The sequence below is a fragment of the Sarcophilus harrisii genome, chromosome 1 (genome assembly GCF_902635505.1).
Source record: "Sarcophilus harrisii chromosome 1, mSarHar1.11, whole genome shotgun sequence".
Classification (NCBI taxonomy): Eukaryota; Metazoa; Chordata; class Mammalia; order Dasyuromorphia; family Dasyuridae; genus Sarcophilus; species Sarcophilus harrisii.
Window position 1 is genome coordinate 716,390,600 of NC_045426.1, and position 14,857 is coordinate 716,405,456.

The following is a 14,857-nucleotide window of genomic DNA, read 5'->3' on the forward strand; positions in this document are numbered from 1 at the left end:
TCGGGGTCCCCTGCACCATGGCCTGGCCTCTCATCTGCCTCCTCCTGCTCACCTGCTGCTCAATTGGGCTTCCTGCTTCTCCTGCTCCCCTCCTCCCTGTCCGGGGTCTCCAAGCACCCTCTCCCTCTCTCCTCTGCTGGGCCATTAAGGTCTGTCTCTGTTTCCGGTTCCTTCTCCCAGCCTGTGCTGACTCAGTCTCCCTCCAGCATGTCCATCCCTCAGGGCACGGCCAGACTCTCCCTGCCTCAGCAGTGAATGCAGCGATTATGGTGCATGGCACCAGCAGGAGGCAGGAAGGCCTCAATTTACCTCATGTATGTGGACAGCGATGGAGGTAGACAAGGGCGAGGGTCCCCGACCGCTTCCCGGGCTCTGCCTCTGGGGCCGATCGCTACTTCTCCATCAGCAACATCCAGGCCGAGGACGAGGCCGATTACTACTGTGGGACAGGTGATAGTGATGGTTTACACCGTGCTACATTCAGCGAGGAAGTGGGACAAAAAACCCCCTGACAGCCCGGCCCCCCCCCCACAGCTGCCCACTTCTGGCCCAGCTAGCTGCCCAAGACTGTTCAGTTGTGCTTCTGTTTCTGTCTCAAGCTCAGGCCCCATGTCAGGACCTGCCCAAGAGCTCACTGAGAGAAGTCCCAGAAATGGAGCATTTGCCTCCCCATGACCAGCACTTTGCCCCTTCCCAGGGTATTTCCCAGGACACTGACTCCAGAAAAGTGTTTGGCTGAGTCTTCAGGCTGTGGCTGTTGGAGGGGGGTGAGGGCCCGGCCTCCCTGAGGCTGCCATGGCCCGGTGAAGTTTCTTTGGGGTTCCCATTGGCTCCTACCAAGTGACACGCCCACAATTCTACAGAGATTTAATAAAGAAGCTCCAAGAAGTGGCAAAACCTTATAAAGGCAGCCGAGAGTTGGGTCTAGAAATTGTGGCAGGCAGATCAGGGGGCTAGCTCTGAATCAGCATCTGGGGAGCCTGGGGTGGCCCAGGCCCAGTTCCCATTAGGAAGGGTCCCAGACAGGCGTCACTACCATCAGACTCCAGCCGGAGCCAGATATCCCAAGAATGTCCCAGCACAAAGAAGGCATCCTGCCCCAAGGCGCTGGCAAAGTCCGAGTCCTTCCATAAGGCTCTGGCAGGGGCTGACCCTTCATGACCCCGGGACCATCCACCCCCACAATGGCCCGGTTCTGGGGAGATTTGAGCAGCTAACAAGGTCCTCCTAGGAGGCTCCCAGCCAGCATCACTGAGGAGGTTTCTTCCCGTTCTCCAGACCAGCAGCTCAGACATCCCAAGGGTCCAGTTCCATGTGTTCAGAATGGGTCTAGTGCAGGTCGTGCTGTATGAATGTCTTGGGCCTGGGTTTGGATTATCAAGTCTGTACACGATTCTCATCCTTTCAGCCCTCTCAGCTCTCCCGAGGAGACTTGTGTGGGATAAGGGGGTCAGGGGTCATGAAGCCATGAGAACTGAATCTGGGAGGAAGCAAAGACACTAGAAAGGTGAGACTCCAAGCATGGGAATGACCTGACCGTCCCTACCAGAGCTGCTCCTGCTGTTAGCCAGCGCCGGCCCCAAGGGAGGAAGATGTTTCCATTGAAGGAATCTCGTGGGCTTCCAGCACAGCAGGCCCTGATCAGCAATCAACAGCAATAAAAGGGGTAATAATTACACAGTCAACTTCTCCCCTACAGTCAGTCCAGCATTCGGGCCTGGCCAGGGACTTTAATAAGAAAACTGTCCCAGACTCAAAAATGTTGATATCCACACTCTCCGAGTTAAATATTTGAAAATAAAGTAGTCCTGAACAATGAAAAATGGCCAGACCAGTTATAGTCTATTAATGAGACAGAACAATGGTGCCCTGGAAGAAATGTGAACAACAAAGCATTATGGAAAGACCTCTATGATCAGATACAGGTGAGTAATCAGGCCACTTAAAACAGCCTTTGTGATGGCAACAATGTCAATGAAAAGAACTGAGCCAAAGAATCAAAAACAAATGTAGCCAAATGATGGAGCTCAAGTGGGACCTGAATGAAGAGATATGGCAAGACATCCCTAGTCCCCCTTCCTGGAGGTGTCCCTCATTGCACATGCTCTCAGACAGTTTTAAGGTATTGATGAGTTGTGCTGGATTTTTTCACTTCTTAAAAAACCTCCATTTGTGATATGAAATGGCTCGCAGGCAGGGGAAGGGGGCAGGTACCATGCTTAAATACTGTGGTGAGATAAAAAACAGAAAAATACACAAACAATATTTTTAAAAAAAGAGAAAACAATATAAAAAATTAAAAATGCAGAGACTGCATGAGTTACTTGACATCTCAGTCATCCTATGGCCTCCTGGATTTGTTTCAGTGACATTTCCTTGAATCTACATCAGACAAGCCAATATCCTCATTCTTTGTTCAATTACAAAAAAGCAGTCGTGTTTCCCTCAGAAAAAAATTAAATGCAAAAGAATAATAAGATAGAAATTTATCCTCAGATGGATTCTCTGTGAACCCTATCATAGAACATGAGAACAAGGTAGCAATCAACATAATAGTAGTACTAACAGCAGCCTCAAACTTCAACTTCAACTCATTTCCATATCAAGGTGGGGGATGTGGGGAGAACTGAGAATGACAAAGAAAAGGTGTGTGTTGAAGGCAACATACGGGATGAGGAATTTGTGTGGCTGAAGGCAGCTTTGGTAGCTGTGATTCCCTCCCAGGAAGCCAGAAATGCCAGTTCCTGGGCTCTGGAAATACCACTAATTGCTTTACCAACCAGAACTCATGGGATGCAACTGTTCCTCTGAATCTCAGAAATTCCCCAGACTCACCATACAAGCTGTCATGATCATTGATTATCAGAGAGAACAAAAGAGCATTGGATCTCTTCATGTTACAGTAGCCAAGATGGCAAGGACCTTTGGAACAAAACAAAAAGGCCCTCTGTTGTCTCTTGCTAGAAAGGTTTCCATGCAGATGGTCTTAATGTCCAAAGATAACAAAATATGAGGGCATAAGAAATAGACTAAAGGCATGGGAACTCTCATTATCTACCAATACTATTTTACTTTACTTTTTATGAAAAATGCTTAGATTTATTCTTTTTTTGGAATAATTTTTCATTTTCTTCCCAATTCCATGAAAAACCAATTTTTCCCATCCATTCTTTACATGTTTGAGTTCCAAATTCTTTCCCTTTCTCTTTTCCTTCCCCATTCCCTGACATGGAAAGCAAATTGTTCCAGGCCAAATTTGTGAAAACACACAAAACATTTCTATATTAATCATGATGTGAAAGGAAACACAGACCTAATTTCTTATAAAAGGAAAAAAAGATAAAAATCCTCTGCTTTGACCTGCATTAAGGCTCCATCAGTTCTTTCTCTGGAGATAGAATGTTTCATCATGACACCCTTGGGATTTTCTTGGATCACCGCTCTGCTGGGAATAGCCAAGTCATTCATCATTGATCATTGTAACATTGCTGCTACTGTGTACAACATTAGTCTGGTTTTGCTTGAATAACTTTTAATCAGTTTGTAAAGACAGTTTTCATGTTTTACTGAAATCTTCATGCTCGCCATTTCTTATTGCACAATATTATTCCATTACAATCCTGTGCCTCAGCTGGTCCAACTGTTCTTGAATTGGCGGACATCTTAATTTCCAATTCTTTGCCACCACAAAAAAGTTGCCATAAATATTTTTGTACACATACATTTTTCCCCCTCTTTAAAATCTCTTTGGGATATAGACCTAGTCAGATATAGACCTGTTCTGGAACAAGGGGTACTCACAGTTCTGAAGCCCTTTGGACATAGTTCCAAATGGCTTTCTCGAATTTTTGAACTGCTTCACATTTCTACCAGGACTATATAAGTGCACCAAATTTCCCATACACTCTCCCATATTTGTCCTTCTTTTTTTCTGTAATATTAGCCAATCTGATAGGTGTGAAGGGTTCCTCAGAGTTGTTCTACTTTGCATTTCTCTATTCAATCGTTAGACCATTTTTTTCAAGTGACTATAGGTAGCTTTAATTTCTTCTTCAGAAAATCACCTGTTCATCTTCTTTAAGAATTTGTCAATTGGGGAATGGCTTTTATTTTTATAAATCTGATTTGTATTCTTATAAATTTTGATTATATAGTTGAAAAATAAGCTTCTTATCAGAGAATCCTGCTGTAAAAATAGGCTCTGAAGGTTTCTGCTTTCCTTCTAAATCTAATTGCATTAATTTTGTTTGTGTAAAAATGTAATCAAAATTATTCACTTTAAATGCCATGTTCTGTCCTCCTAAATATTACTGGTCTAGGTGCATATTTGAACAGTCATGGTATTTTCCTCTTTTGTATCCTTTGCAATGATTGGACATTGAACAAAAATACTATAGTGGACAAATATATGGAAACCAAGATTCCAGATGTACTTAATAAGTTATTAATCCATAAGAAGTTTTATCTTTGAAATTTTAAGCATCAAAGACATCGGAAGGAGAGACAAGATGTAGTGCCGGTAAATCAAACGACTGCCCCTGCACTGACCACCATCTCCTCACAGACTCTAATGGGACCTGGACTTGGAAACTTTGGGAACAGCGGTGCTTCATGAGCCTCCAGACTTCCTGCCAGCCAAAGCCTGACTGCCATCCCTGGGGAGAAATCCCTTGGGAGAAATGGCCCATCTTCCTCAGCACCACCAGCCCCCAGTGCTCAGCAGCGCCCCCACAAGGCAGAGAGCGGCATCGAGCAGCAGAGCACCTGGTTCTAGGTCACTCATCCCAGGTCTCCCCTAGGAGAGGAGCTCTCAGGGAGGACGGATAGCCGTCCTCAGCCGCTGTCAGCCAAGTGCCCCCCACAGTGCAGATGAGACAGTCTGGTTGGAGCAACCAAGGCCCTCAGAGAATCATGGGAGTTAGTATAGGGGCCTCTATCACAATCCCGACCACTCTTCTCCCTCAGATCCTAAGGGACAATGAGCCAGGGATTTGAATCCTAAATGTCTTTTCAGCCTAAGGTCAAAAAGTAACACGGTGTGAATAGAGCCCCTGCAGGGGCTTCAGTCACAGCTTTGGCAAACTGGGAAAGGGGCGACTGGTCCCAAAGAACGTAGCTCGGGGGGAGAGTTCTGACCCGGAAGTAACAGGATTTTGTCACTATAAGTGACGGTGGCAAAGAGGGAGGGTCAGAGAGACACAGGCAGAGACAGGCAGAGACAGACAGAGACAGAGGCAAACACAGAGAAAGAGACAGACAGAGGCAATAAGCTGCTGCTTCCTCAGGCTGGCCAGAGCATTCCATGTGTCCTGCAGTGGAAACTTCCAGAAGAATGGAAGCCCCTTGAGCTTGGGGTTGGCTGCACTCATTGGCGTCCCCCGGCCCTCAGTGTGGAGCCCCCACACAAAGCACTGCCAGCATGTGTCCATCATTCCTTGTCTATGTTCCTCTGGCAAGGGGGGAGGATAAAGGCTTCTTTAGGGGTGTCTGTCCCAGGGAGTCTCCCACTTGCACTTGTGTCCCAAATCTCCTTGTGTCCCTGTCACCTGCCAGGACTGAGAGACCTGGGGACACGAACTCTCTGCTCGGGCCGAGGACATCCTGTCTTTGGGGAAAGTCTGGAAAACCTGAGGAAAGATGCTGAAAGGACTGCGATGGCTGGAAGGGCAGGGCCCATCCCTAGAGCTGAGCAGAGGCTCTGGGACAGATGTGGGGCCACAGGTCACAGGGACAGGTGAACCTGCCCAGAGGGACAGGGCCCCTGTAGCTATGGCCAACATTGTCCAACATGACCCAATCTGTGTCATTTGATGACGAGTCCAAATCAAGATCCCCTTTATAAATCCATGTGATTGGAGAGAATGTGGGACAACGATGATAAGGTGGAGAGAGTCCAAAGAATGGTAGCAAGGATTGCTGTGCTACTGTGAGTTCCTTATGTATTATTTGCATTTTCCATGAATAGAAGTAAAAGCAGCATTATTAACTTCTATATTCTTTGTCACATAAGGGGTGGCGATAGAAGTCTTAGGGAATTACCTTTTCCTCACAATGAACCTCCCTACCGATTCTATAAAAATCAGCTGCTTATATAACCTATAGATTTGGTTTTAAATGTCAACTTTGTTTCTTATCACTTGTGTTATCCTTGGGAAATAGACTATAATTTCCCCGTCAATAAAATGAGTGAATAAAAGTACATCACACTTTAGGCACATTTTAGCTTTACAGTGATAATCTTATGAAATGTAGTGTCCTAGTCACAAGTCGTATTTAATCATATTCTGAAAATTCCCATGGAAATTCAGAAGCAGGGAAAAGCAAGCTAAAAAACCAATATTTGTATTAAATAGAGTAAGAATAATTAATGATAATTACAGTAGATAGAATTTACAATGCATCTACTCTGTGCTACGCAATAGACCAAGTACTTGTCAAATATTATTTTATTTGATCTTCACAACAACTCTGGGTGGAGGTATTTTTATCCATATTTAATACTTAAGCAAACTGATCTAAATGAACTGATGAGGGTAAGAGATCGCAACTTAGTAATCATCTGAGACACTATGTGAACCTGTTTTCCTGACTCTAGGTCCAAAACTTATCTATCTCATTTTCGGTTATCTGTTGACATCCCCACAAATGAATGTAATCAGTGCAAACAGCAATTGTGTCTGTGGATCAAAGAATACAGAAAGAGTAGAGCAGCGATCTTTACCATTTGACACTGAATCAACTTCAGTCTTACTTTTCTGACATTGCCTGCTCCTGATACTTCTATTGACTTTTTCTTTATGAGCTCTTTATTTTTCCGGCTACAGTCAAGGAATCAAATGTCTGTTAAAGGAATAACCGAAGTAAGGCAAGAGGAAGTCTGATGGGAACATTGGAGTGGGAGATCAGGGTAAGGTAGGATCAGAAAGTCTTTTCTAGAAATGGAACCTGAGCATCTCCTTCTATTAATTTTCCAAGGGAGGAAACCAGCGGAGATGGAGGAGTAACTGATAGCAGTCCAATCCAGTTCTGCTCATAAATATTCCAACAAGTTTCTAAGGCACCCAGACAGAATAGAGAACAGAGAATCTAAAAGGTAAGCTCAGGGGATCATTTTTCCCTTCCAAGGTCATGAATTTTGTCCCCTGAAAAGTGACCTTGGCAGGAAATGTTGAAGAAGGGTGGCCCAATGGTTCTGTCACTCTGACTCTAGGGTCAGGTTAGGGATTCTTCACCCAGGTACAGAGGCAAACTCTAATACAGGGTCTAACATAGGGACAGGGTATCTGTCACTCTGACCCTGGAAATCTACCTAGAACTTTGCAAAGAAGTGGTAGTATGGTGTACATATACCTCTGTTATTCTGAATCTAGCGAGCCTTCCAGCTAACTACAGCAACCATCTCCTGGAACTTCCCATGGACACAGGGATAAATCTAAAATTATTTTGCCTGAATTCATACTAGGGTCTGAAACTTGGAAGCGCTATCCAAGACGTGAGTGACCAGAAAAGGACAAAAATTACACTGCTCAGGACCGGCTCTAATTTTTCAGCTCCTATGTTTGAGCTTCTCAGCCGCATTTAGAACTCAGCAAACAGGCCAGAACACCAGAACACCAGAAAAAAACAGGCTATGGTCATATAATTCCCTAATATTCTCTCCAGAAATGTCTAGAATAGAGCTCTCATATGAAGGGATTATTCAAAAATTAAGCCTTGTCCAATTAATAAATTTAAAAAAAATTCTTCTAATGCAGAGCTTATAATAATGCTGATAACGCTGATTGACACTAATAATGCTGATGACACATGCCCCAAAAGGGCAAATAACTCCAAAATATCTGCAAATAGCCTCAAGACAAAACACTGAATGGACACAAGGCCAACAAGAATTCCTAAAACAAATGAAGGAAGAGCTTTTTGAAAAGAGTTAAAAATCATATTATAAATAAAATATGATATGAAAATTGTATTATAAAAAAAGGAGAAAAATTAGAAGATAGAACGTTGGAAGAAGTCTTGAAAGAAGAATTAGTAGCTTAATACAAGAAGTCCAAGGAGATGAGAGAAGTGGATATTAATATCCAATCCTTTGGGAAAATTCAGAGTTCCTTTTTTTCTGAAGTATTCTTTTCAAAAATTCAGTCTGTCCAGGATGTTGCTGCTGGTAAAATTGGCTTAACTTCCTTAGCAATCTTGGTCAGACATCAGCCAGGTGGAGAAGCCATTGTGACCCATTCAGGTTTGAGTGGGTAAATCCTTTCAATAGATTGTCCAAGACTGGGAGCAACTTAGAAGTAAAAGACATAATCAAAATTCATTAAAATAGTTCCATCCTCTCACTATAATATTCATTCTCTCATTACTTGTTACGCAGTTGTCATTGATTGCCACCCTCTGAAGCAGCCACCTTTCTAAATGCATATCAATTGTGAGTTTACTCTACGAAACTTTTTGCCTTGCAAGGCTGTCACAATCCCCCTATTAAAAATGATGACATTATGAACAAAATAGTTAAATTACTAAGAATTTCTGCCTCTCAAAGTTTTTAAATGCTACATTTTGGAGAATCTCAAAAGTATTATTTGGGAAAAGACGAGGATTTGGCTTAAGATCTCCCAGGAAACTACCTGGATTTTGAGTGTTTCCTGGGGAAATTTTCTCATCTATAAAAAGGACCTTCATGAGAAAAACCTGTGTATGGCATAAAGGGAGAGGTACAAAATTCAGGATATTCTAGATTTCAGCTTACGAAAATCCAATTGATTTGATATGGAATCCCCAATCACAACTTTTCTGCTTTTTATGACACATACAAGAAGGAATAATCTTTTCTAGGATTTGCAGGTTGGGAATGAATCCTCACAACTAACATTAACTTTTACTTTTCTCTAGGTCCCTCTGCCTTTGATGATAGTTCTTCTCCTCAAGATACCACTGTCTTCATGAAATCAAAAGATATACTGCTGAATATTGCCTTCTTCTCCCAGACAGGAATTGGGGTTCTGGGGAATTCCTTTCTTATTTGTCTCTTCACTCTTGTCTTTTTCAGTGGACATAAGATGAGGTTTATAGACGCTATTATCGCCCAACTGGCCATGGCCAACTGCTTGGGAATTCTCTTAAAGGGCATCCCCAAAACACTGACAACTTTGGGTATGAGGAATTTCTTTGATCCAATTGGTTGTAAAATTATTTTCTACCTTCAGAGAGTAACTAGGGATCTTTCCCTCAGCATGACTTGCCTCCTGAGTTGTTTTCAGGCCATCACCATCAGCCCCAGCAATTCCAAGTGGGCAGAGCTTAAATCTAGAGCCCCCAAATACCTCATGCCCTCTAGTCTCTGCTGTTGGATTTTTCACCTACTTTTCTGCAGCTATATTCTATCACAAATTCAAGGATCAAGGCACATGAGAAACATCACTGAGATTCAAGATCTTGGATATTGTCCTTATAAGCTTGCTTCAGGATTTCAAGCCTCTTTATTTTCAATCATTCTCTCCTTTCCTGATGCTGTGTATGTGGTATTTAACTTGTCTACCAGTGGCTACATGGCATTTCTTTTATACAGACATCACAAGCAAATCCGGCAAGTTCACCTCACCTGCCTCTCCCCCAGAGTTTCCCCTGAGAACAGGGCCACCAAAGCTATCCTACTGCTAGTGAGCACCTTTGTTTCCTCCTACTCACTCAACTGCATCTTGACAGTATATATGTCATTTACAAAGTCCTCATCTGGGTTGTTCCATACTTCTGCTTTTCTGTCTGCAAGTTTCCCAGTTGTGAGCCCTTATGTATTGATCAGCACTGACTCACAAGTTCCCAGGTACCTCTATGTTCTTTGTGGGAGGAAAATGCTAAATTCTGGTCTTAATAGATGGATATTCTCTGTCTAGAATGATTCCATGAAACAATAAGAAAGGAGGAGGTCTCAAATCGAATGAAATCTAAAAAATCCTGGGTACCATAAGTCCATTTTTTTTTATTTAATAGCCTTTTATTTACAGGTTATATGCATGGGTAACTTTACAGCATTAACAATTGCCAAACCTCTTGTTCCAATTTTTCACCTCTTAACCCCCCACCGCCTCCCCCAGATGGCAGGATGAGCAGTAGATGTTAAATACATTAAAATATAAATTAGATACACAATAAGGATACATGACCAAAACGTTATTTTGCTGTACAAAAAGAATCAGACTCTGAAATATTGTACAATTAGCTTGTGAAGGAAATCCAAAATGCAGGTGGGCATAAATAGAGGGATTGGGAATTCAATGTAATGGTTTTTAATCATCTCCCAGAGTTCTTTCTCTGGGCGTAGCTGGTTCAGTTCATTACTGCTCCATTGGAAATGATTTGGTTGATCTCGTTGCTGAGGATGGCCTGGTCCACCAGAACTGGTCATCATATAGTATTGTTATTGAAGTATATAATCATAAGTCCATTTCTTACAAGCAATATTACTTTGAGAATATTGATAATGAGAATCAGAGAATAAAGAGAACTTGATGATTCTAAATATTACTATTGTTAATGACATTCATAGAAACACATAAAATTAGAAGTGAAGTTGTCTAACGCTATGGAGCTGATTCTTGTAAAGAAAACAAAATTAAAAATAGAAAAAGTAAATACATACACATATTTCCATATATATTATATATATACATATTGTATGTATGTATGTATGTAAATATTGCATATGTGTGTGTATACACACACACACACACATATGCAATATTTACAGCAGCCCTTTCATAGTAACCTCAAAAAGAAACCTAACTGATTGCCATGCTTTCGTTGAACGGCTAAACAAATTGTGATATATTAATGTAATGGATTATTATTGTGCCATGAGACATGAAGAAATAGACAGTTTCAGTGAAGTGTTGAGAGGAAATCCATGAAATGACTCAGGGTGAAGGTAGTAGAACTAGGAGAACAATTTATACAATGATAACTTGATAGACAAAAACTACTCTGAACAAGTAAAAATATAATTACAACAATAATCCTTGAATACAGAAGATGAAACATGCTACTTGTCAGAGAGAAGTTAAATATAAAATACAGTAAAAGAAATATATTTGTAGACATGGACAATATTGCAATTTGTTTTGCAGAAGTATATGTGTCAATGTGTCGATTTCTCAGATTTTGTAAAGTTTGCTTAGAACTTCTGATTCCAAGATAGTGAATGAGGCAAGAACTTCCTAGAACTGCCCCCCTTGCCACCTCAGACCTTATTTAGGAATAGGAGAACCACTAACAAGTCCTTGCCTTTCTGTGAGTCATCAATCCCAGAGAGAAGGCAATGGTCTGCGCAGCACAGTAAAGTTCCATGCCTACCATAAGTCACCAGAAAGATTTTGCCCCCTTTTCTGATAAGGAGTGATACTTCACCCCCATTGCTGCCCAACAGCAAAACCATTTCTCTGGGACCACCCAGAAGACTATACTCCTGGGGCCATCAAGATCTCCACTACAGGATCGATCATTATAGAGGCTGTAGCTCCACTGCAACTGAGCAATAAGGGCACCACCCATGAAACAGGCCAGCAGCCAAATACACACCCAGAAGAGCTTTACAAGAAAACATGAAATACAAGGGAGGGGAGTATCTGGACCTGAGGGGATATGGTAGAATCTCAAAAGCTTAACAGCTAGTAGTTATATGGTGTTTTAAACTTTTTTTTCACACTTTTTTATCTTTTGGTTTTCACAAAAACTGAGTGAAGGTGTTGCTACTTTAGAGATTGTACAAATAAGGAAACTGAGGTTGGAAGAAGTTAAGTATCTTTCTCAAGGTCACATGAATAGTAAGTGTATGAGGCAGGATCTAAACTAAGATCTTTATGACTCCAAGTACAGTGCTCTAGCCTGTGAAGTCTGGGTTAGCTCCCTGGAGGCCTCAGCATCAGCCAGAGTCAGGATAAGTAAAAGTCCTTGGTCTTTACGGGGAGAAGTGAAGGAGATGGACAAAACGGCCACACGCTCGCCACCAACCTCCCTTCCCCCGTCCTACTGCAAAGTGCGGTTCTCTTGCCTCTCTCTCTCCATGCCCTAATCCTTACCTACAATTCTCTTAACCCCAAACATTGAGCCGGCATTGACTGAGAGAAGAACAATTCCAAACATGTGCTAATAGAATCATTGTCCAATAGGTAATTAGTCTTAAGGGCTCGGTTGTTTGATTCAAGCACATCTTTTAAGAGTTTCAGCCCTTTATATCTCCCACTTTCTTTTGTTTTAGAACACAGGTGGTCATGCCCTTCCTGACTTCTCAGGGAGGTTAAGAACTCCAAAAAGGAGGTAATCATCACCTTCCTGACTTCTCAGGAAGAGAGATGAAAAACACCAAAGGGAAATGGGAATTTCTAGTGTGTTTCTGGGTGGAAGGGGCCCTCTAGGAAAAGGTATACACAAACCCATCAGCATGGGGAGATATTAACAAAAATAGCAAAAAGCAGAGGTTTGGGATGACTGCCCTTCAAAGGGGAGGCTCAATGGTTGGAAACCAACATGAATTTACAGGAAGATATATAAAAACACTATAAAATCAACATGGAGGAAAAGATTTCAGAAGTCCAGGGGTATGTAAACAACAATCACAAGACGCATCCTCTTCCAGAACCAAAGAAAGATAGTCCAAAACCAATCTATTGTCCAGTACCAAGGTCAGGGAACCAAATGATCCCTGCAAGTTTTTGAAGCCTGCTTTCTGTGTTAAAGAACCAATGAACCCCTGCAGATTATGAAGTCCTGCAACAACAGTCTTATAAATTTCTTGGAAAATCCAATATTCCTGGAACGTTTTAAGTCCTAAAACAGTCTTATCATGTCCCGAGAATCCAATAACCCTGGAGGGTTTTCAAGTCCTAAAAATCTTTTCGAATTGTCTCAGGGACCCAAATGATTCCTGAGGGTTTTAAGTCCAACAATTTTAATGTCTATGAGTCAACCTGGAAGGCCAGGCTCCTTTCAGTGGTGGGCAACAATAGCAATGGCCACTAAGTTTCTGGGTCTTCCTTCGTTTCCGGGTCCGCCCATCTCTCTCCCCAATGGACAAGGTGAATGGCTTTATTGGCACCCATCTGATTCCTTCCCCACCTGTAAGGTTTGGGAAACCCCTTCTCCCCAAGCAGAACCATCTGGTCCCTTCCATTCACCACTTTCTGGATTTCCACATCACCTGGGGATTTCTTAAAGATTAGGAGCCATTTGCACTGGTTTGCCCCTTCCAGGGGTTATAAAACCCCGCCGGAGCCAGGAATTTTGTCAAAAATTAAGAAGTTGGGAGAGTATAAAGGGCTAGATTTGAAGTTCTTAGGGTTACCTGTGACTTCCTTTTTTTTTTTGGAGGATCATCTTAATATCTCTGTTTCTCCTCTCAATTGCCTGTACTTGAGGATTGGTTGGTGGTGTTAAAATCTTGTAACTGTGAACAAAAATGTTTGAAAAGTTTTAATGAGGTCCATTGTCTGTTTTTATGTTCTTTAATTGCAAAATGTTGATTGGAATTATGACCAATTTGGGCTGTCCTTTTGGTGGTCATTAAAAAAGTAATCCTGAAAACCGGTTCAAAACAAAATGGATAAAAGACAGACGACCAAAAGAATTTTATGAAGGTCACATTCATTTGCCAAATTTCATTCGGTCTTCAAAACAGAGGGGTTCTTCCCCGCAGGAAGAGTAGGGAAGAAAAGAAAGCAAACAGGGTTTTTTATGTTCCTAGGTTCCTTTGTTATTCTAAATTTAAAACATAAAAAGCAGCCTGATATTTAGAATGAGACCCTGGGCTTTGAAAATAAAGGACCACAACAACATGATTAGAAATATCTCCTTGAATTAATCGTAACCTTGGAAGTCCCGAGAGGGGACAGCAAGAATTCCACCTGGATGTTTTTCACTTGCTCTTGGTTCCTTAAAGAAACAATATTTGGAAGTTACAAATTTTATCTGAGTTGTGGAACCCTTGGCCATCCTACTGAATAGGCTAAGCCAGATAATTATATTTAATCTCCGGATAAAAAGAAGTTCAACAATTCATTGTGCTGAATGGAGGAAAAGGAATTTGACTGTTCTCTTTATAGTTAAGTCATGAGGAGTTAAAAGGCAAATATTTTATTCGAGGGATCTGTAAAGATAGTTGGTCCCAAGAGGAACCTTGAGAAATCTTTTTTCTTCAAGAATCCATCGCCAGTTATGTCTTGATTATCTTTAAGGAAAGACCCGTGTTAAAATTTGGAGCCCTTTTTAATAAAAACTGCCACTCTGGGATGGTTTCCAAGCATACAGTAATAAAAGTGCATTAGTATAAAAGGTTTTATATCTTGTCAGGTCTTGTCCCAGAATAATTGTACTGCCTACTTAAAATTTTAATAAAACCCAGCCACAAGCACTGGGAAGGAGTAAGACTTTGTTCTGGTTTGGCCAGGAGGTTCACCCTTCATCACAATTGTTCCCGATGAAAGGATCTTAAGTGCTCGTAGCAAAAACGGCTATTTTGAAGGGTTTTTTGAGTGACCTTTTTCAACCACATTGAAAAGCCAGTTTAACTTCTCTCAAAGTTTTTGACTTTTGGCCAAGTCACAGTTTTTGGGAAAACCGGGAAAGGGGGGACTGGTCCCAAAGAATGCAGCTTGGGGGCAGAGTTCTGACCCAGAAATGACAGGATTTTGTCACTATAAGTGGTGATGGGAAAGAGGGAGGGTCAGAGAGACAGAGACAGACAAAGACAGAGGCAAACACAGAGACAGAGACAGAGACAGAGACAGACAGAGGCAATAAGCTGCTGCTCCCTCAGGGCTGGGAGGCGTTCCCGTGTGTCCCAGCTTGAAACTTGGAAGAATGGGAG

At 42.0% G+C, this 14,857-nt stretch overlaps 1 protein-coding gene and 1 pseudogene across 1 annotated transcript; both read left to right on the forward strand.

Annotated features, from left to right (window-relative positions):
* On the forward strand, window positions 1-515 carry LOC116421476 (annotated as a pseudogene).
* An 8,427-nt stretch (window positions 516-8,942) lies between these two features.
* On the forward strand, window positions 8,943-9,893 carry LOC116420949 (vomeronasal type-1 receptor 4-like). The gene has a single exon (XM_031949213.1). The coding sequence runs from the start codon at window positions 8,943-8,945 to the stop codon at window positions 9,891-9,893; it is 951 nt and encodes a 316-aa protein (XP_031805073.1).
* The last annotated feature ends 4,964 nt before the right edge of the window (window positions 9,894-14,857 follow it).

What these genes read in the sequence shown, in the direction of transcription:
- LOC116420949 (XM_031949213.1), top strand. Translation starts at nt 8,943, where the DNA reads ATGAAATCAAAAGATATACTGCTGAATATTGCCTTCTTCTCCCAGACA.